Source organism: Kryptolebias marmoratus, linkage group LG2, assembly GCF_001649575.2.
Source record: "Kryptolebias marmoratus isolate JLee-2015 linkage group LG2, ASM164957v2, whole genome shotgun sequence".
Classification (NCBI taxonomy): Eukaryota; Metazoa; Chordata; class Actinopteri; order Cyprinodontiformes; family Rivulidae; genus Kryptolebias; species Kryptolebias marmoratus.
In genome coordinates this window covers 4788354-4810528 of record NC_051431.1, presented here as the reverse complement: position 1 = coordinate 4810528, position 22175 = coordinate 4788354, and the positions used below count along the sequence as shown (strand labels likewise).

General features: G+C 39.9%; 2 protein-coding genes across 4 annotated transcripts in view; both read left to right on the top strand.

Annotated features, from left to right (window-relative positions):
* Nucleotides 1-3989: 3989 nt before the first annotated feature.
* mlnr (motilin receptor) lies at nt 3990-12469 on the top strand. Its single transcript, XM_017416364.2, has 3 exons — nt 3990-4308; nt 4740-5533; nt 9401-12469. Exons 1-3 carry the CDS (start codon nt 4085-4087, stop codon nt 9706-9708), a joined length of 1326 nt encoding a protein of 441 aa, XP_017271853.2. The 5' UTR covers nt 3990-4084; the 3' UTR covers nt 9709-12469.
* A 983-nt stretch (nt 12470-13452) lies between these two features.
* Nucleotides 13453-22175, top strand: part of zgc:153184 (uncharacterized protein LOC751652 homolog) — a 13469-nt gene continuing 4746 nt past the window's right edge. Inside the window, exon 1 of one of the 3 annotated variants that reach the window (XM_017416270.3) lies at nt 13453-13590. In XM_017416270.3, the coding sequence (XP_017271759.1) occupies nt 13585-13590 (6 nt within the window). In that variant the 5' untranslated portion in view covers nt 13453-13584. Of the gene's footprint in view, nt 13591-14834; nt 15365-22175 lie in introns of those variants that run through there. The other 2 variants (XM_025005958.2, XM_025005959.2) reach the window with 2 other exon arrangements.

The window sequence follows — 22175 nt, the reverse complement described above, 5'->3', positions numbered from 1 at the left end:
AAAGAAAGATAAAAATCCTGGTATAGAACGTTCATTTAGCACTTTCCAACCTTTTTGATGTTCGGAATGTTTAAGGATGCAAAAATGACTGGAGAAATGTTAGTATATTTTTGTACAGTATGGACACAAGGATCTGTAGGTTTGCAACGAGAAAAGAAAAAAAAGCTAAAAGTATAAAGTTAGAAAACAAAAAAAAACTAACAGTGAATTCTAATTATTTTTACTATCATAAAGTTATACTGTAGCTTGTTTTTACAATCATGCAGCTGCTTTACTCTGAAATATTGTTGTTCAGCACAAAAATGTATGCTTTTCTTGTATGTTTTGTTTTATTCTGTTTTCCCTTGGTTAGTGATTTCTTTGCACCTTAGTGGAAGAAAATCTTGACTGACTGCATTTTTTGGTCTTGTGATGCATTTTATAGAACACACGTTGAGATTGTGCAAGCCCTTTTTGTGTTTTGGGTGTTTTAAAAGTTGTAGTATCACATTGCGTGTCACTGAAACAGCTAATCTATCAGCAAGAAAAAAAAAGAGAAAAAAAATAAACAAAACAAAAAAAAAGTTGTTTCAGAGGCCTTAATTGGAGAGGAAAAATATATCTGAATTTTTTTCTTTAATTTCTCTTAAGTTTTGATGTTTTCCCTTTTTAGTGTTAGAAAACACTAAAATGTATTTTATTTCCTTTTACTTTGCAGCATTCATTTGGTGTTAGTTAACATATGTAATCATGAGAAAAATGAAAAAGTAGTTCTTTATATTAAGATTTGGTTTTGTTTTTTCGTTGTCGTTTCTTTTGTCAGGTCATACATTCGTGAAGTATATTTTTTTATAATATTGAAGTAATATAAGTTAATACTCTCCACAGAAGATAATAAATCCTGAGTAGTCATGAATCATGGGACACAAATGACAGATATAAAATGTGTTTTCATGCAAATCTAAATTTGCCTTTTCTCTGTATGTTGAGTGTTTGTAACAGATTGCTTTAACTGACTCGTCGGTGGGAATCTGACCGTAGTGTTGTTTGCTGCCTGGCAGGTCATTGCTGCCGTGGGCTGGAAGAAGGAAACGCAGGTACCTTGCAAAACGTCCTGAATAGAATTACATGATTTGGTCCTCGAGACATTCTGCAAATGTCTTCTCTTTGTCATTTAAAGAAGTCGAAAAATCCTATTTTTGATAGTGATTGCAAAGTGTGCCATTTTAACATCTCTTCATCCACCTTCGGCTGGAGAGATTAACAAAATGCTACAAAAAAAAAAAAAAAAAAAGTAAAATATGCACAAAAATAGAGACCATTTTTATGTAATTTTAATGTTTGCAGTTACCTCATACACCGTACATTCCAAAAAGAGAAATTTGTTATACTATACATACTACCAGACATATCACTTTACAATGTTCGTTATGGGAAAATGTATAATCATAGATATGTATCTAAAGTGTATCTGTATAGCCATGATATCTACAAAGGATCCATGCACAATAAAAGATTTATAATTCTTCATCATGGTTGAAGTTTGAGCATGTGCGTCTTTGGCTCCTCGTTGGTCTAACAGGCAGGTTCTCTGTGAACAGAAACAAACGTTCTGTAAGGTCAGCTCTTCTTCTGCAGACTGTATTCATTACTCACTCTACCAGCTCACATTAAGACGGACACTGTTATCCAGGCTTTTGAAGCTGCAATCAATAATCAAGGAAACAATAAAATCACAGAAGTTCAGAAATATTTAATTTCTGAGGTCTGAAGTAAACGGCCTCGGTGCTAAATGTAGTCAGAGTTAGTCTGAACACAATCAGTCCTGATCCTAAAAACGTCTGCTCAGCTTCTGGCTGACTGAAGATATTTAAGCAGTGATCGTTGGTAATATTCTAAACATGCAGCTTTTTTCTTTTTCTTTTTGGCTAAAGATTTTAATGAACTGTTTTTTCAGAATCCTTAACAAAAATGTCAGGATTGTAAAAATCAAAGGGGGTTACAGAACACTGAACGGTAAGTTTCTCTTAAGTTTATTTGTTGTTCTGATTGTTTTTGAGCTGGTTGGGTCCACTGCGGTCACTGGGAGCTTTAATGAGCAGCGTAATTAAAACGCAACACGCTGGAGGTTTATGGGTTAAAACTTGTCCATCTTTGCTCTGACAGAGTTAAGTTATGAGGCTTATTAAGTGATAAGTCAGTAAAAATGGCTCTGAACTGAGATAATATCCAATTAATATAATTCATGTGTTGTAAATTTGACAGGAACCTGAGCAGACAGCTGCCTCTATCTGCATACAGAGCAGGGAACTGAAATCGGATTGTAAAAAAACATTTTCACACTATCAGAACTGTCCGCGTGAGACGGGTCACAAACGACAGGGTCTGAACAGCCTCGTAGTCTGTGGGGGGAAAAAAGTTACTTTAAGCTACTTTTTGTTTTATTAAAGGTACTGTTTGTGCAACAACTCAGAGCGAGACGCTCATGTCTTCAATAAAAACAGGTTTTGTCTCATTTAAGTTCACAGGTTCTCTATAAACCCAGCGTTTTAATATTTTTAGATAATCTCGTTGCATTTTAGTATTTCAAAACAGCATAAATTTAACAGAATTTTAAAACAAAACACAAGTAGTTCCAACAATATCTCCTTAAAACTAAAAGAGCAGAGTCTCAAAAGCTGAAGGTTCACAGGCGTCAAATTAAAATCTGTTTCTGTCAAATTATTCATCAGACCTGTTTACACCTGTCTGGCAGAGAAAGTAGTTTCTAGCCTTTTTTAATTTTTTTGTTTTATAATATCTAAAATTAATATGATGTGTTACAAAAAAAAAAGGAGAAAGAAAACAGAACTCTTCAGAGTTCGTCGCAGCGTCACATTCGTCACATTCACCCAAATGAAAGTTTTCTGTTGGCAGCTTAGAATGATGAATGAGGGGCAGAGTCGGCTCGCTCATCCTGCTCACCACATTGTGCTCCACATTGGCTCGTGTTGACAGACGGATTGGAAACCCCTGAGAGGAAACAGACAAGTGCTCCTCGTTTCCCCGTTGTGCTGCTTTGACATGAGCAAACTGAGAGGAGAGGCTGCTGACCCTCTGAGGCCCGAGCGCCTCCGCTCAGTGGAAACACACAATGGCGGTGGGGATCTTACTGTGAAGGTTCATTTAACTCAAATGGCTGACCAGTCTGTGGTGATGGATGGGACAGGAACAAAAAAAAAGGAGAACTAAGAATACACCTGTTGTTGGGACACAGATTTTAACCATGATGCATTTGTTGTGGAATGCTGATTTTTTGTTCCACTGATTGTTTACATTTTTCTCTGTGTTCCACCCCAGAAATATCAAAAACCTAGGAAGAAAAAAAAAAGTGAGGTTTAGTTTTTCATTAACGCTCCTGTGGCCTTCAGGTGAAACAGACCTTTCTCTGCCTCTCTCTCTCTCTCTTTAAGGCTTCAGGAGGGTTCAGATTTTTTATTCTACTGAAAACACGACCAGGTGAAAGATGAACAGTATGTCTGATTGTTACTGTCATAGATTTATACGTTTCCCTTTTTTCACTTTCATATCCTGATTACACTGTTGTCAAAGAACATTTTTCTTCTCTTCCACAGAACTACAGACATCTGAAGCATCGCTTCATGAACACATTCAAGTATTTTAATCCTTTTCACTCATAATATTCTATTATTACTCTTCCTTTATTCCTTCTTTCCTACTTTATTTCTGTCCTTCTTTCCTTTTTTTCTTCTTTCTCTTCTTCTGTCCTTTGGTTCTCCCTTTCTTCTCTTTCGTTCCTTGTCTTGGTTCCCTTCCATCTTTACTTCCTCCCTTTTTACCAACTCCACTCCCTCACTTCCTTCCTTCCTTCCTTCCTTCCTTCCTTCCTTCCTTCCTTCCATCTCCTGTCTCACTTCCTTGCTCCTGATGGCTGCATTAATCAGTGTATAAACACACAGAATGGAGCATCAGTGATGGAGGTTGGCGTTACCTTAAATCCATTCTCTCCTTGTCGTCTTTGGTCCTGTCATCATTTGATTATGAAGATTACTCACACACATACACGCACACGCACACGCACACGCACAGCAGGCACCCCCCTCTGATGCTCTCCGTCTCCTCAGGGTGCTGCGAAGGAGGTGTCTCCTTTCTTTATCTCTCAGCTCAGCTCAGTAGGACTCTGAGCACCAGGGCAGCTTCTGTCACTGCTGGTGATTCTCCTGCTGCTGCTCCCCGTCTCCCCGTCTCCCCGGCTGCTCACAGAGACCCGACCCCGACGGGGAGAAAGAAAAGTTTCAAAAGGCTGGACCATCCAGTTGAATTTTCCAGGTAAAATCTTTTATGCAAGTTTTTTTTTTTCTTTTAGAGTTAAAGTTTATTCAGCTTAAGACTTGACTTTTCCTGTTTTAACTTGTTTAATGCTGTACCTAAATTTGGGGAATATTTCTTAGTTTCAAGACATCCCTGCTTTACTAAAGTTCTTTCACAATATGAAGAAAATTCTCATTTTAGTTGTGAACAAATAGTCCATTAATCTGTGTTGGTCTAAGTTACTTTATAGGTTTTGCAAAAACAAATTAACCTAAAACAACTGAAAATAAACACATAATAAAATAGTAACTGAGTTCAAATTCAGATATAAATGTGTAAAATTTTTAAAGCAGCATTGAAGAGGAAAATTCCGTTTTTTACACACACATTTCTTCCTCTTCAGTGGCTCTTTGAGGCCAGATTTCTCACCTGCCTGCTTCCCCTCTCAGTGAGTTTGGAATGCCCTGGGCCAGACCCCAGGTGGACCCTCATGCTTGTGAAGCAGAGGCCATGGATCAGTACAACGTGGACGACCACCACTACGAGGGCTCCCTGTTCCCCGCCTCCACCCTCATCCCCGTCACCGTCATCTGCATCATCATCTTCATCGTCGGGGTGACGGGCAACACCATGACCATCCTCATCATCCAGCACTTCAAGGACATGAAGACCACCACCAACCTGTACCTGTCCAGCATGGCGGTGTCCGACCTCATCATCTTCCTCTGCCTGCCCTTTGACCTCTACCGCCTGTGGAAGTACGTGCCCTGGCTCTTCGGAGAGGCGGTGTGTCGCTTCTACCACTACATCTTCGAGGGCTGCACCTCGGCCACCATCCTCCACATCACGGCCCTGAGCATCGAGCGCTACCTGGCCATCAGCTTCCCCCTCCGGAGCAAGGTGATGGTGACCCGACGCCGCGTCCAGTACATCATCTTCGCCCTGTGGGGCTTCGCCCTGGTCTCTGCGGCCCCCACGCTCTTCCTGGTCGGGGTGGAGTACGACAACGAGACGCACCCCGACTTCAACACGGGGCAGTGCAAACACACCAGCTACGCCATCAGCTCCGGGCAGCTGCACATCATGCTCTGGGTGTCCACCACGTACTTCTTCTGCCCGATGCTCTGCCTCATCTTCCTCTACGGCTCCATCGGGTGCAAGCTGTGGAAAAGTAAGAATGACCTGCAGGGCCCGTGTGCTCTGGCCCGAGAGAGGTCCCACAGGCAGACAGTCAAGATCCTGGGTGAGTTTTCTCTTTCCAGCAGCAGAAAAAACATATGTTACAAAAGACAAAAAATGACTTTATTAATGTGAGTCAAAAAAACTCTGTGACAGTTTGTTCCATCCATGGTGAACCACTTTACCTGAAGAGACACAAGCAGGAAGGAAGGAAGGAAATTATGTCATAATAATAGTTATTAACAGGCAATAAAGAGCCAAAATTATAAGTTATGTGTAAAATTATCACATAACTATTATTTTAACCCTTCGTAGTATATTGTAAATGTAAAATATTTTTTTAAATGTCTAGTTCTTCCACACTTGATTTCTTAACAAACTGAAAGCCAAGCAGCTCTTGAAGGATTGCATATCGCCCGCCGCCTCTCATGCCTGTCAGTGTTTTAGACCAAGAACATCTCGTGTTGTTATTTTGGTCAAACCATAAAAAATAATAAATGTTCACGAGAGATGTCACGCTCAGAGTACGTGTTGTGAGTGAATCTTAGCTACTACTGCTTCAAAATTGAGCTCAATATCAAGTAAACTGACTGAGTTACAACCATTTTTGTGTTGGCTAAGGTGGCCATCTTGAATTGAGGTGACTCCACAAGTTAAAGAGTTGTAGATGTACATCCAGTGATTTCATCCTTTGATTCAGTGAGTTTTATTAAACTCTGTCCAGCGGTTTCTGATAGATTTTGCTAACAGACAGACAGTTTAAACCAAGGTTTTAAGCAGAGATGTTACACAATGTGTTACACACAAATGATGTGGCTATGGTGGCCATCTTGAATTGGGTTGAGTCGAATCAGTTGTAGATATCTATACATTAATTATTTCCCAAAAACTTCATTAAAATCCACTCAGTGGTCCATGAGATATTTTGCTAACAGACAGGCACATGCACACACAGATGAAACATTATCATCCGCCTTCTCCTTCAGATGGGAGCCAACAATAAACAAACATCAACTACTTAATAAAGTTTTGTTTGTAGTTATCCATTACCTACTGGTTAACCAGCAGGAACAGCCAGATCTTCACTTGTCGTTCATGTGTTCCCTGGAGACAATTTAAAATTTTGTGTCACCCGGCCGTTAAAGTGAGGTCACTCAAAGTTTTTCTTTGCAAATAACCCCAAAGGCGACTGTCGTCAAGGACGGCGCTGAAAACATCACCTGGTGAGTCCTCTTTTCCTGCTTTTCGTCCCCACAAACCAAAACAAACACATTCAGCATTTCAAAGTGTCTTCACGGGGAGAAAGCTTGAAGGCAGAAATCCGTCTGTTTGAACAGTCAGTTTGCAGAAGCAATAAAAATACCAGGCTGACTGATTGGAATCCAGGTTTTCGGGTTTTCTGCCCTGGCTTTGGGAGCATTATCGAACAGCATGGGCTGTTTTAGAATCAGACATTCTTTCCACATGAAACCCGTCCATCGCCGCTGCGTTCTCCTGGTTTGTTATGATGAGAAGCGTGCTGCCATGTGTGTTATTGTTGATCTGATCTGCTTCATTTGCAGCCATGTCCATCTGTATTCATTATCACCTGCTGCTGAAGGTGAAACAACAATGTTTCTGTTCATTTCTCTGTACTGTTAGCAAAATATCTCATTAACCACGAAACAGATTTGAATTAAGCTCTCAAATCTGTTTAAAACATTTGAATTAACTATTAGAATCAACTCTGTCTGTTAGGAAATTATCTCAAGACCCACTGGATGGAGTTTAATGAAACTTTAAGAAAGTAATCAATGGATATATATCTACAATTAATTATCTTTTTAACTCAACACAATTCAAGATGGTCGCCACAGCCAATGGATTTAAAAAAAGCACAAACATGACTAAGCTAAGGCAGTTTTCCAGATATTGAACTAAAATTTGGTGCAGTAGCAGCTGAGTATGGTCCCTAACACATACTTTGAGCAGAACTCACTGTGCGACATCTTTACTTAAAACCGCTGGCAGTTCTGTCTGTCTGTTAGCAAAATATCTCATGAACCACTGGACAGAATTCAATGAAACTCTCAGTTAGTAATCGCTGACTGTACATCTACAACTCATTAATGTTTGGAGTCACCCTGATTTAAGATGGCCGGCACAGCTAATTAACTTTATCCAGCACAATATTGGCTATATCTTGGTGAATTTTACAGATTTTGAAATTAAATGTAGTGTGGTAGTAGCTGAGAGTCACCCTCAACACATACTCCAAGCACTAACAAATCAAGCAAGATCTCACATGAGATTCTGCATCATGGTGTTTTCAAAGTTTAACCAAAGTGGCTATAGCTCTGTCATTTCTTATCATAAGATGATTTCTGTCTAAAACTCTGATATGAAAGGTGGTGAGTGATGTGCATTTTGTCAAGGAATGCCAGGCCTTTCATTTCCAAATGTTTTTATGATGACTTTATCATGATATTAATGTTGTTTGGCTGCACAGAAGCACTGCAGAGTTCCTGCTGTCAAACTGAACATCAGACCCTCATCAAACTGGATTGTCCTCAGAATCCGGAATAATCCATATTCCCTCGTGCATGCAGTCCTGGGGGAATCCCTTGGTAGTAACTCTGACATCTGCTCACTCTGTGCTTTACGGCTGTTTTTAATTCACAAAACATTTGAGCAGAGACACGCCTCTGTCTAATGACAGGGCTGACATTTATTGTCCTTCCAGAAATTACTGCCCCCCATTACAAACTGATGATAGTTTTATCTGCGGGGGCTTCTTGATCAATACTGGTGACTCAGTGATTAGCTCATACATCACACAAATCCCCGGCTCTGGTCTTTGTTGGCTGTGTGGCGTTCTTCCCGCTGCATCCAGAAGCTAATTGGTTTGTTCGTTTGCCCTCGTTATGAAAAACCATGTAAGGTAGGTGCTGGAGCAAGCTGCTGTCGATGTGCTGGGTGAGGTTTACAGCAACGCTTTTGATGTTTTTTTGTAAAATCGCTGCGCATTAATAAATTTTTCACAGGTTACTGCAGATGACAAGACTCTTCATTGTTCCTAATTAGACCTCCGTTATAAATGAAAGGCCTAGCGTTCGTTAAAGGAATGCATATCACCCGACACCTTTCAGGCTAAGATTATCTTGTGTTGAAAGATGACAGAGCCTTGTGTGCCGAGGAGCAGTCTCAGCTACTACCACACCTAATTCTAGGTAAATATTTGTAAAACTGATTGAGTTATAGTCATTTTGTGGTGGGCAAGGATCCAAAGAAAAGCAGAACTTTACACAAAAACGTTTGATTAACATATTTTTAATGCATTCCTTGCATTCTGATGTAAATACTTTTAGATTTAATTATGTTTATGTGGTTTTTTAATCTTAAAATGGTTCTACCTCTCTGATGGATGAACAAATATTGTTTTGGCTAACACTGAATGAATTTCCCCATGTTTCCGATGTCTTCAGTCACCTTGGTTGGAGGAGATGGGTATAAATAACTTTTTATGGCAACTTTGAAGTGACTCACTGCGTCCAAAATGAACCCAAACAACCCATCAGAATCTTTACACCTTCCTTTTCTGTTTAGTTTGTCCAAAAGCTCTAAATGGAAGAACGTCAGTGTCTTGTGTCAGGCTGTTTCATGGCCAACCGTAGTGACTCCTCTGGTTGCTTGGCAACCACAGGACAACACTTAAAGTGCTCTCGCGTCATTCTTGCATTTTATTCAGATTGTAACAGGCAAAATGTTTTAAGTGGTTGGGTTTTTTTTTTTTGGTTTGTTTGTTTTAGAGAAGTTTAGTTAATGGATTTTGACACATTGAAGCAGAATTATGCTGGACTGCTTTCAGCTGCTGTACTTCTAAGTGTGTAAATACAGTTTAAGACAGGATATAACTCCAGTCTAATCCCAAAATGCTCATTTGTCTCCTCAGTGGTGGTGGTGTTGGCCTTCATCATCTGCTGGCTGCCCTACCACATCGGCAGAAACCTCTTTGCCCAGGTGGACGACTACAAGACGGCCATGCTGAGCCAGAACTTCAACATGGCCTCCATGGTGCTCTGCTACCTCAGCGCCTCCATCAACCCGGTGGTGTACAACCTCATGTCTCGGAAGTACAGGGCCGCAGCCAAGCGCCTCTTCCTGCTCCACCAGCGCCCCCGGCAGGTCCTCCGTGGTCAGAGACAGCTCTGCGTGATCGACCGCATCTCCAACCTGAATGAGAGCCTGACTGGGGTCTGAGTCTGCTGGTTTCTGTAAGGGTCAGGGGTCAGGGGTCAGGAGCTGAGGAGGAAAAGAACAGGGCTTAGTGCTTCACAGCACTTCTTTGCAAAATCTGGTTTATTACTCCTATTAGGATGGTTTGAGTGTCACAGTGTTGTCCACCTCATAAAGAAGTATATACCTGCAGATAGTTCACTGTTCTCACCTGTTTCTGCACGTAGGACTTCTTCTCAGTTAAAGTGTCTAACAACAGCATTCATCCCTCTTGGTAAACTCTGTATTTTGTTGCCTTACAAGCTAAAATTTAATTGTGTTTTATATTGTTTTATAAGTAATAATTCTTCAAAAAATACTTCAGATTATTGAAGTTAAAAACGGGGAAAACTTGTTTAAAAAAATCATTGAAAAATATATAAAACTGAAAAATGGTGCATGCATATGCATTTATTGTCACCACCTTTTGCAGCAGCTCCAGCATCAAGTCTCCTCAGGTCCGTCTCCATGATCTTGGTCCATCTAACCTCTGGACATTTTGTCCATTTTGTCCACCAGCTCCTTCAGGTTGGTTGGGTGCTGCTTGTGTCCAACAATCTTTAAATCAAACCAGAGATTGGGTCATTCCAGGATATGTATCAGGTTCTGTAGCTGTGTAGCTTCAGCAGACAGTTTCGGCTCAGCGTCCTGCTGGAAGGTGGACCTCCGTCCCAGTCTCAAATCCCTAGAAGACTCCAACAAGTCCCTCTCAAGAAATTCTCCATATTTTGCTTCATCCATCCTTCCTTTAACTCTGATCAGTTTCCCAGCTCCTGCTGATGACAAACATCCCCGCAGCATGATGCAGCCACCACCATGCTTCACTGTAGGGATGGTGTTCTCAGCAGTGTGAGAGGTGGTCGATTTGCCTCAGACATGATGTTGAGTTTGGTCTCATCTGACCACAGCACCTTCTCCTACATGTTTGGGAAAGATGGGTTATCTTTGGCCTCCTGGATGTTTCTCTGATTAATGCCCTCCTTACCCGCTCTGTGACATCATCTTCCCATTTCCTATTAATGGATTTAATGGAGCTCTGTGGGACGTTTGGGGTTTACGGTATTTTTTTTTATAACCAAACCCTGATCTGTCCTTCTCTACAACTTTGTCTCTGAGCTGTGTGGAGAGGTCTTGGACTTCATGATGCTTTTGCTTGAAACCCTTATTATTTAGAGCACTGGTGTTGATTCTTAGGGATGTTACAACAGGGTTAGATCATCTGACACAGATCAGGCAGATCTTATCTAATGATGAGGATTCTGAAGGTGATGGTTGGAGCTTCGAAGGAAAGAGGCTGAATACATTTACATGCAACATATTTTAGTATTTTAAAGTTATTTAAAACCATTCTCCCCATTTAACTTCATTAATATGGAATATTTTTTGAGAATTGTTGCAATTAAATAAATTAAAAATCCAATTAAATTCCAGCTTGTAAGTCAACAAAATAGAAAAAAGATTACCAAGAGGAATTAATACTTCTGCGTAGCTCTGTGTCATGCACCTGCAGCAGTGATTCATGTCTTTTTATTCATGAAAGGTTTGTTTATTTGTCATTTCTAACTGCTGTCAGCCATGTGCCGGTGTGTGATTGACTTTTACCATAATGTTTGTTTACTCTTATAAATCTTAAAGCTGTTAGCAGCAGGTCATTAGTTGTGCAGATATGACAGACACGTGCACGTGTGTGTGTGATCAGATTGAACATACACTCGGTGAAAGCGGATTCAAACGAGGCACTTTTCATCTGTCTGGGTGACGCCGGGAACACCTGAGCCCGGAGGTTCAGGCCTGCGTACGTGCCGGCTGTCACATGTAATCTGACGTGGTTATTATATTATATTACCTGAGTCAGATTGAAACTGGCAATCGACGTCCCTGCATCACCATATTTAAAGTAATGGCTGCTCTAAATGCTTTTCACAGAGAAATAAAGACACGAGCAGCAGAGCTGAGTGCTTTTCCTACTTGTATGATCTTAAGATGTGTTTTGAATTCTTTGATGCTGAGTTTTGGAGTAGAAATTGTACACTTTTGTACGCTGTCTGCTCCCCGAAAAGGGTCATGTCAGAGCTGTGTATTTCAACCTGAAATTCTTAAAATAAACATTTTTTTTTTCTCAAGGTTCTCCCTGTCATCAGTCTTGTCCTTTGAAAGAAACCGTCACGATTTTGCCCGTGAATCATCGGACCTTGGTTTGCGCAAATACAAAGAGACACAGACTCTTGAGTCTGACTCACACATGGCACTTCTTTTTTTTTTTTAAGCCATTTATCTTTTCACCAGGGAAGCTAATGCAGCCAGTGCAGCTCATATGTCACAGACTCTCCTGCCATCAGTGCTGGGAGGAGATCAACAAGCAGCTCAGCTCCTCTCATGGTTCATTTCTTTAATGAGAATTCAGACGGGCTGTTTTCTCTGGAGCTGTGTTGACATCTGCTTAAATCATTCTGAGGATTCAAAGTTTGCTTGTTTTTTCTTCCAAACACCTGCATGCATTGCTGTTAGATCTTTAATTAATGTATTTATTAATTTTAGATAAACCATTACAATACAGACACAATAAGAATTGTGACAAGTCTGTGTCAGAATTTGTTTTTCTCACATCAGATAAATCTTTTATTAGCTTACAAATATTATAATGCCACTAATACATCCCTATATTTAAATCAGTTTTTTTCAAGAATGAATCAGCCTTATGACCTATTATATGCAAATGAGGTTAAAAAGGACAACAAAAGTTATATTTCATGCATATACTGAAAGTAAATAAAACGGGGGATATATATGAAATGTAAGAAACTAAGCACATTTATACACATTTTGTCTTGAAATGTCACATGATCCTGCTCTGCAGTATGTATCTATATAACATTTATCTTCCTGTGGGGAAAGTACATTACACAGTAGTTATATTTTCTACCAGCAGAGGGAGACACAGTATAGAGCTGCTCAGATACCTGAGATTTTACCGCAAATTAAAGTAAATAAAGTCTACAAATAAAATAAAATAATAATGAGGTCATTAAGAAAACAATTAAGTGAATGAAACAAACACAAACAAAAACTGTTTTCATTTTTTTCTTTTGTTTTAAAACGTATAATTTTCATTTCAGCCCATTTCCACAAAACATCATCAACATTTTCTACTGTCTCTTTCTGACAAATGAGAGACTGCAGGAAGCTGCGTTAAAACAGATTTTCAGTTTTAGAGAAGGACAAAAAGTCAGTAGATTTCACTCTCCTCCTTGTTGCTGTCCTTCAGCATGGCCCCTGGAGCCATCTTCTTTTCTCTCTGCACAACTCTCCAAACTCAAAGCTTTTTCTCCCTGAGATGGTGGTTAGGTCTGATCTAAAACTACAGGATCAGCTAAAACAGGTTGTACAGGCTAGCTAAAAGTTAAAAGTAGCTAAATGAAAGCTTGAGACTAAATGGCAAAAGCTTTTAGTTTCCCCACACTATTTAACAGCTAATTGCTTTAAAGCCAACATGATGAACACACAAACGAGAGGCATTTTTAGAAACACTGTAAACTGTCAGAATGATTATTTCACATTTGTAATCTCATCACTTTCCAAACTAAAGCAGTGAAAGTTTTCTTTTTAAATCTACAGTTAAAATCCAGCAGAACTTTCCTCTTTCTCTTTTATTTTGAAAGTCCTCCGCCGTAGTTGACAGGGAGGGAGAGAAGTGTGTGTAAAAGTTGTGAGCCCCTCCTCTCCATCCATGCAGCTGATTTGGCTCCAGATATAAACACAGAGCTCGCTGCTCTCCTCTTCGCTCCTCAGGTTCCTCCACGGCTGAAGCGGACAGGAAGGACACAGAAGACAGAAGGGGACGGGATCTGACACATTCTCAGGATGGAGGTAAAAACCATCTGTTGCAGCCTGCACTTTAAAGCTTGACACGGTTAATGGAGGGGCTTTGCTTTACGGTGGTGGGGCTGAATATGAAGCATTACATCATTCTGAGAGCTGACACTGTTTCTAATGATCATTTAACCTGTTAACTCCTATTACTGCAAATAAGAAGGTTTTATGTTTGGTTTTAATGACAAGCTGCTCATGGTTGTTTAAACTTGGTTAAAGAAGGATTGTTCTGTATTTTCCTAATGCACTCAATCAGAAAAAAAACAAAAGAAAGATTTACCAGAAGCAGAAAAGGCTGCCATGACTCTGTGTTTCAGACACTTCCTTATCCAGAAGGAAGGAAACGGAGCTGATAAAACATCTTTCACGTTTGTCTGTCCTCAGTTGAGTGGTTTGGAGGCTGAAGTGTCCTGTACCAAAGCTCCTCCTCTGTGTGCTATAGGAGGACTTTTCCACCCCCTCCACTTATGTGTGTTTTTAATGCAAGTCTTGCTCATAAGTGTGGGGCCTCCTCACTGTTTCTGTCAGTTTTAACTTCCTTCTCAGGATTCTCATGTCTTGGGAAAGTATGAAGAGAAACAGCCGCTTTCTTTCCTCCGCAGCAGATCAGGGAGAAGGGAAGTAATCTTCTGCTTTCACGTTGTTAGCAGTTCCGCTCCAGCTCCTCCTCCGTGGTTTAAAGATTCACGTAGAAACCAAACACAAAGACACTGTTTGATATAACTGCTGGATCACAACTTTTTAAAATTTATTTATTGATAAACAAACTTGTCTTGACTCTTGAATGAGCTGTTCGGACAGGATTCACATCTGAGCAGGTCTAAAGTTGCAGATGAACGTCACTTTCTGAGAGTTTCATTTGAATCAATCGAGGGATTGAAGAGATATTTTGCTAACAGACAAATTAATAAACAAGCATGCACAGGCAATTACACGATCATCTGCCTTTCATGGTGATGGGCAGGGGTGTCCAATCCTGGTCCTGGAGGGCCACTATCCTGCATGTTTCCCTTGTTTCTCTGCTCCAACACACCTGATTCAGTGGTTAAATCACCTCTTCTTGTTCTGCAGAAGCCTGTTAATCACCCATTGATTCAAATCAGGTGTGTTGCAGCAGAGAAACAAGTAAAACATGCAGGATAGTGGCCCTCCAGGACCAGGATTGGAGACTATTGGTGACGGATAACAGAGATTCTGCAGCTCATCCTCCCTGCCTCTCCATCATTGTGAAATAACACGTTACCAAAGTAAAGAAGGAACAAACCAAACAGTCCAAACTGCTGATTAACCTGAAAACAATGTTAGAGTTTAAGCATCAGCAAAATCAATCTTCATTCTTTTGTCCAAGTGATAATGTGGTTTGATTGGTTGTGTTTGAACGGGCTGTGATTGCAAGCGAACAACTTCGCGCAAAGCAAAAGATGTGGTCGAATTAAATTTCATTTCGGCTTTTATTAACTTGATTTATCTGAACAGGAAAGCATCTCTTCTGAGCCGTTGTTGTTCCTGAATCACCTCGTCCAACTTATAAGAGCAAATGAACTCATGGAAATTCTTAAGTTTCATATTTTGTGTGTTGGAAGAACAAGCTGACGAAACAAACGGGAACACTGTGCAGCAGACTGTGTGTGTGTGTGTGTGTGTGTGCCCATGCACCTGAGGAGTTTCTCTGTATGGGCGTATGTGTTTCATGAAGTGGGATTTTCCTTCGCTGGAAGGAAAAACAACACCACAAGCGCAGGAGTGAGTATTTTGGATTACCAACCATCTGGTGAGCACATTTCTTATGTAACAGCCAGTAAACCTCACAGAGCAGAGAGTCTGTAGCAGCCGCTTCACTAATGACTTACTTCTTTCCCCTCGCAGCACGACGTCATCTGAATAGTGATTTTAAAGTACTCACACCCCAGTTCATGGACTGCAAACACTACTTCATCGCCAGAGCACAACATTGTTTGCAAAGGCTGTAAATTAGATCAGCTGCAGCTCAGGATTAATCACTGTTATCTTGAGAATATAAAACAAAACAGGTTTTTGTGGAGCTTGACGTGATCAGAAAGCATCAAACAAAGCCTCCTGTGTAGTCACAAGGTTGGAGCTTTTGGCAAATATCACATTTTAAAACGTCTCCTGACTTCACAGCGTTTAAATAATATTTTTTAAAAAAGGATTTTCATGTTTTCGCTTGTTGCACAGCGAAAACATGGAGATTACTGCAAAAAAACTAAAAGAAAAAGGCTATTTCTGCTGTTTTCACAAATTACACATATAAAGCTGAGCTTTTTCCTATTATTGTTATCATCTCATCCATTCAGAGACACACAAGTGCTGAGCATGAACAAAAAACATGAGTCATTTCAGAGTTTAACCTAATTAAAATTGATAAGGTGCTTTGAAAAAAAAATAAAATAAAATAAAAAGCATAAAAAGCAGTAATAAAAGATAAAATGATGCTGCAGGGAAAAAAAGATTTTGCAAATGTTTCTTTTTAATTAGAAGTGGATTCAGCATGTTGGTGCTGTTTGATTGACAAACTTCAAAATAAAGCCTGAAAACGTTCATTTGTGTCCTCATTAAAGCCTGAAAGCTGGAACCGACATCCAGCACAGCTCAGACTGGCTGAGACTGAGGGTCTTTATTTGAAAGCATTTTTATTTTATTTTTTTCCTTCAGATGTGAGGCTGTTAGTCTAAAACATTATATTTTCTGTGTTGACATGCTGTAAAGGTTTGTGCTCTGATTTCTTTGTATTTAAATCTCCACATTGTTTTGCTGATTTGTTGGAAGATATTTCTGAGTCCTTCTATCACTGAGCACTGATCAGTGATCAGTGATCAGTGCTCAGTGATCAATGAATTGGGGTGAAGAAATAAAGAAACTGAGGTTTGAACTGCAGGGAAAGTTCAAATTGGCACTCTGGAGATAAAACCCACGATGCAGCTGGTTTATTAACGCAAAGTTTTAGCTCCTTATAGATATCTGTAGCTTGTCAAATAAGTTTGAATTTGTCAGGAATGGGATTTTCAGTGAATCAGACTGAAAAATAAAATCATCATTTTTGGATTAAAGCTTTCAGATCTCCCTGCAGAGCAGTTTTAAACCCGGACCTCCCGCGCTGCCCTCGTCTAATTTTGGCTTTCGGCCATTCTTCTCCTTTTTTGGAGGAAAGAGTGCCGACAGAAGTACTGCAAGCTGCGCCTACGTTCCAGATCCCATCCCACACTCGGGTCTAATTTAGTGTTTAACTGAAGTCAGAACTTATTTTAATTTCTGACGATGTCAGATTTTCTGCCTCTGTAAAAAGTTTGGTCATTAAAGCTTGAAGCACATCCTGACAGGATGAAAGATGCTAGCTAAACATGTTTTAAAAGAAATGTTATGTAAAAATAAACTAATTAGACTAAGAATAAGGAGTTTTACTCTGTTAATGTAGAGGCCTGGAAACTGGACTTATTAATGAAACTATTTTATTTATGTTTCTGCCTTAGCAAAGTTGGAAAAAGTTCTGATTCTTTCCTTTTTGAAGCTGAAAAAGCAGGAAGGATGCAAAATAAATTTCTCAGCCAAAAATGAACTAAAACCAACAGATGCAACATTTCTGAGCAATATTAGTGTATCGAAGTTATAAAACATTTCCCTTTCAGTGAACGTTACGGAGGAGTTATTTGTTTATTAAGTTTGTCTAATTAAACATATTCTTTGATTTAATAAAACAACCAAAAATAAATTAAAACTTTATGAAGGTTTTTATGTTTAAATTTAACTGTGGTCATTTTGGACTCTTTTCGTTGTGCCTTAATTGTTAAATTCTTCTTCTTCTTCTTTCTTTTCACCTAAATCCTGTCACTTGAGACAGAATACCATTCGCTAAATGCTTTGACTGTCACTACACTTTGCTGCTGTAACCGTGAAGAGGAATTCATTATAAATAAGAATGAAATGATACGACACAGATTTTATCATGAAAATCTGGCTGAGCACCCAGGAACCTCAGGTAGAAGAGACAAGAAGTTGTTTAGATGTCACTCTCTAAGATATCTCAGCACAGATGTTTGTTTTCCTCCTGCAGCCTCCTCATATCCTTGTTGTGCAGTTAACACGTAGAGAACATGATGTGGATTTCTAGAATTGGATCAGAGCAGAGGATGTTCTGAAACCCAGCAGACTAGACGATAGCAAGAAACCATGAGTCACATTTCAGAGTGTCTATAATTCATTCACTGAGTCATGTTGTCACAATTAGGAAACACAATTAAGCCCTTCTGGGGAGTTGAATTTATTTATCCTGCTTCTCTGAGGGGTTTTGTTTGTGTCTCCAGTTCGGTCTCAGCTTGAGAATTAGCTTATCTATTAAAGACTTAAAACATAGAGTTCGTGTCAGTGAGCGTGTTCAGATTTCCTCATGAGTGGAAAAGTCTGGTTCAGAACCACCATCATGTTTTCCTGGAAGGCCCAGGGAGGTGGTTCCTCCTGGGCAGAACTCACAGAAACCTGACAGCAAAGTCTGCAGAGACAATCTGAACAGCTGGGCTTTTCATTTCTCTTGTTGTCCTGTTTATCTTCTGTATGTTGTTTCGACTGTTACTACTTTGGTTTTTGGAAAGGTTGTACTTTTTAAATTATTGAACTTTATTGCCATTTTTCTCATAGACAAACATTAAGAACTCTTCAAATTCTTGAAAAAACTCCTCTTAGAAATTTACTTCAGCATACTTGTTTCATTTTTTTAGCTACTGTTTTGCTAATTTGAACTTTTAGCAATTGTTTGGCTGTTTGTAATGTTTAGCTTTTTTATTGCTCAGTTTAGCTTTTAGCTTTCCTACTGATTGTTTTAACTTAAACTTTTCAGCAAATACATTCAGCACTCATCTTTCCCGCTGCAGAAAATGCTAATTTTTCTAGTTTACTTTCACTTTGACTGTTTTCCAGCGTGTGTAAGAAGCCGTGAGGTTAATGACCTTCAGTCGGACAGTCTTGTTATCAGCTCCGTGATGGTCTGCTGCTCTCTGGCTGCTGATTTCATATCAGGCGGATACGTTGGGATTCACAGAGTCTAACATCATGTGGTTTTCCTCCCCTGCCCGTGGAAATGGGAAGAGACAGAACCGGGCTTTGTGTGATCCGTCTGGGTCTCTTCTTCTTTCACACCGGCTGGTCATACAGTAAACCTCGTGCTTCGATACGAGACCACAGTCTGAAGACGCGGGTGGATTGTTGTTTACATCAGCAAACACTGCTTGCCGAGGAGATATACTGTGGTATTTTAAAGTCTGTGTCTTTGGAAATCTTCTGGGGTGTACTGTGTAGGCTGAACAATCCAGATATGAACTCTTTAATTTAACATGTTTAAGGCTCCGCATTACAAACTATTTTCTTTCTTCGACATTCTCTTGCTCTTCATGCTTCATTACAGTTTGCTTCAGATGTGGTCTAACTGTGAACCAGGCTGCCTGACTGGCTCTGGGGGGGGGGGTTTCCCAAGCCTTGAGCCCCAAAAATAGTTTACCCTGCCCTCCCTGGTGGAGAAACATAGTTTCCCACTCTTCCACAGTTGAGCTTGGGGACCCAGCTGAGCGAAGCATGTGCACTGCAGATAATCATCTCTTTTCCCCTCCTTGTATGACTTAAAGTAACATCACTCCATTTTGTCTTCTCGGTAACAAAGTTGACATTCAGCACACGTTTAACACTACGCTGCTCATCAGGAGTAACTAGTTAGTTCAGTTTGGTATAAAAATGAGGCTAACTATGTGAAGGTTATCAGTTTTACACTATTTAAGATTGACAAAATAAACCCCAGATGGGGATAACTCATCTCCAAAACTTTCATCCTTGACTCAAGTTCAAGTAGATTTTTACTAACCTAAAATCTGTGCAGAATACAGATGTTTACCCGAAACTGCTAAGGGATTATTATCTGGGAAATGTTTCTAAAACTTGTATCAATTTCAAATATGTTATGAGACCCCAAAATGATCTTAAAGCTAAAGATGATGATTAGATTTAAGATTATTGGTGTTTTTCTAATCTGTAAACTGGAGCGTGGAAAAGGCCAGCAAAAATGTAAGCTACCAAAAACATCTGAGGACTTCTAAAGTGACAGAATATCAGTGAACAGACCTGAAAAAAAAAATTTAACTTCTTCAGACAGATAAAGAGTTCAAGCTCATATATGGCTACAAAAGCATTTAAACTGTGGTGTTTGCAACAGAGCATGTAAACGTCTGAACTTACTTTTGTTGTTCTGAAACACAGAAAACAGACCTTTTCTGCACACGCACAGAAAAACTCCAACAAAGAGCCCAGCTTCCTTTGCTTTGCACGACCCTGAGTCGAATTTGCTCTGAAGGAGGCGTTTGTTTTCCACAGACAGGAAAGAGTTAACAATTAGGAGCAAGAAAATAATGGCGTTTGGGGGGGGGGTGTGTGCCTGGTAATTACTGTTGATCAAATATGAGAAAGGAGAGTTCAGGAAACGGGTGGCTGTGTGCTGGGGGTGGGTGGGGGACAAGGTGGTGAGGTCATGTTGGGAACAAAATAAAAAGAAAATAACGCGTGTGATTAACATGTGGAATGTGTATCTGACGCCTGGGAGATCTGTGTTTTCATGGGCAACCAGTCAAAATGCGCCGAAGCCAAGGTGGGGGAGACTGGAAGTGCACATTCAGGAAACACGGCAGCTTTGAGCAGAAAATGGAGCTTTTTTTAGTGTTCGAATGAAGAAAAATGGAAAAGGGAGGTGGAAATAAATCAAAGAAAGCAAATCATTGAACAGCAGAGCGAGAATCTGCAGGGCCTGAATGTTGACGTGTGGAAACAAACAGCTTGACCCATCAGCAGCTCAAACATTTGGTAAAAAGTGAACCTGGAGTAAAACTAAAGCTGTGTTCACACTGGAACATTTTCATTTTTCCAAAACAGACAATTGCTTGTTTTCACAAATATCCTCATAAACACAGCATTGTTTCTAGAAATGACTCAAAATACATCAGTAATTGTGTGGTTCTGCCGCAAAAATCCACCAGAAACAGGAAACGAGACATGGAGCATGGTAAACTGTATGCATCCATCCTGTTCTTTAATTAAACCACAGCTGTCCGGATTGTGGACATTAGGAAACGTTCTTCAGTGTTACCCTCAGTCCCATTATTTTCTATGAAGCTGTTAGCTTTGTCACCCATTAATTTACCAAAAATACAGTTCAGATATCATTGCCAGAACATGAAGCATGAGTTAAAGTCTTACAAAGGATGTACATAAATTTGGAGTTTGTTACAAGGCTGACGGAATGGGGGGAGGTCAGTGGTTTGATAATTTACTGTTAGCTAACTCAAACACCTGGGACACTGTATTTAGTTGAAATATTTTGTAGTAATATTACTCTTTTTTACAAATACAAATGGGTAAGTTATGAAGTCACCACTAAAACAGCTGATCAGATTGATGTCATGTAGCATTTCGCTCCGTCCACACGAAGAGCAAAGGGCGACGTTTAAGATTTTCTCACTCTGGAACCCAGTTTAAGAAAATATCTTTCAGCTTTTATCATCTTTAGCTTTCCTAAAACCCTATTTTTGTGTGGATGCAAGGGCGAAACAATACTCACAAAGGCCGTTCCCGTGTGGACTGGGCCTAAGTGTTTTCAAGGCTAAACTCACGCACATTCCAGGCTGACGCCCACCTATCGCTCAGGCTCCAGATCTGTGGAGCCAGTTTCTGGTTCCTCAAAGGGAAGCGCGGAGGAGGGCAGAGCTGGAATCAGCTCGGGAACCCTGGGAAAGTCAGAAAGTAGTGATAAGAGTTTGAAGCAGTGAGGCCGGTTTGCTGCTGTCACAGGCCGCGGCGTGATGCTGAACAGCTGCAGGGAGACAAGCTCACTTCCTGTACTCTTCATGCGAGTTCCTGAAAGGACAGAGCCAACGCCAGTGAAGCCTTCCTCCCGTCTGCGTGTCTCAACTTGTCTGCATTTTCTCCAGGACGGAAAGTGAAACACTGTTTTTTTCTTTAAAAATGACACTTCCATTCCTCTGCTTTCTGCGCATATATTTTAAAATGGTTTCCCCTTTTTATTGGCTTTTATCTCAATGGCTTACTTCTCAGTGTGAGGGCAACTTGTGTGTTATCAGTGTGCTTCATCTGATAAAATACATAAAAACATCCTAAAGCTCATTTAACTGTAATGAAATCAACAGTCAGGGTGAAATGGTTCACTTTTGGATGACAAACAAGTTGATTTACCATAAAACTTAATATTCCTTGGGCCTTTTCTCTGATTTATCAGTAAACTATTTTGAAACTAGAGAAGTTGCATTTCCTGCGAAAATGCAGTGTGAATGCTTTTTTGCTGAATAATTTTGCTGAAAGCGGCTGAAGATATGCTGAACAGCTGAAGTTTAATGAAAACGCAAAAAGTGAAACAGAAGCTAATTTGAAGAAGATTTGCATAAGATAGAAGAACAAAAGCTGAAAGAAGCAGAAATTAGTTGAAAAGGCTAAAGTTAGTTGAAAGTAGCTGAAAATGAGAAGAACAAAGCCAAAATTAGCTGAAAGAAGCAGAAACAACAGAAAGAAAAAAGCTGAAA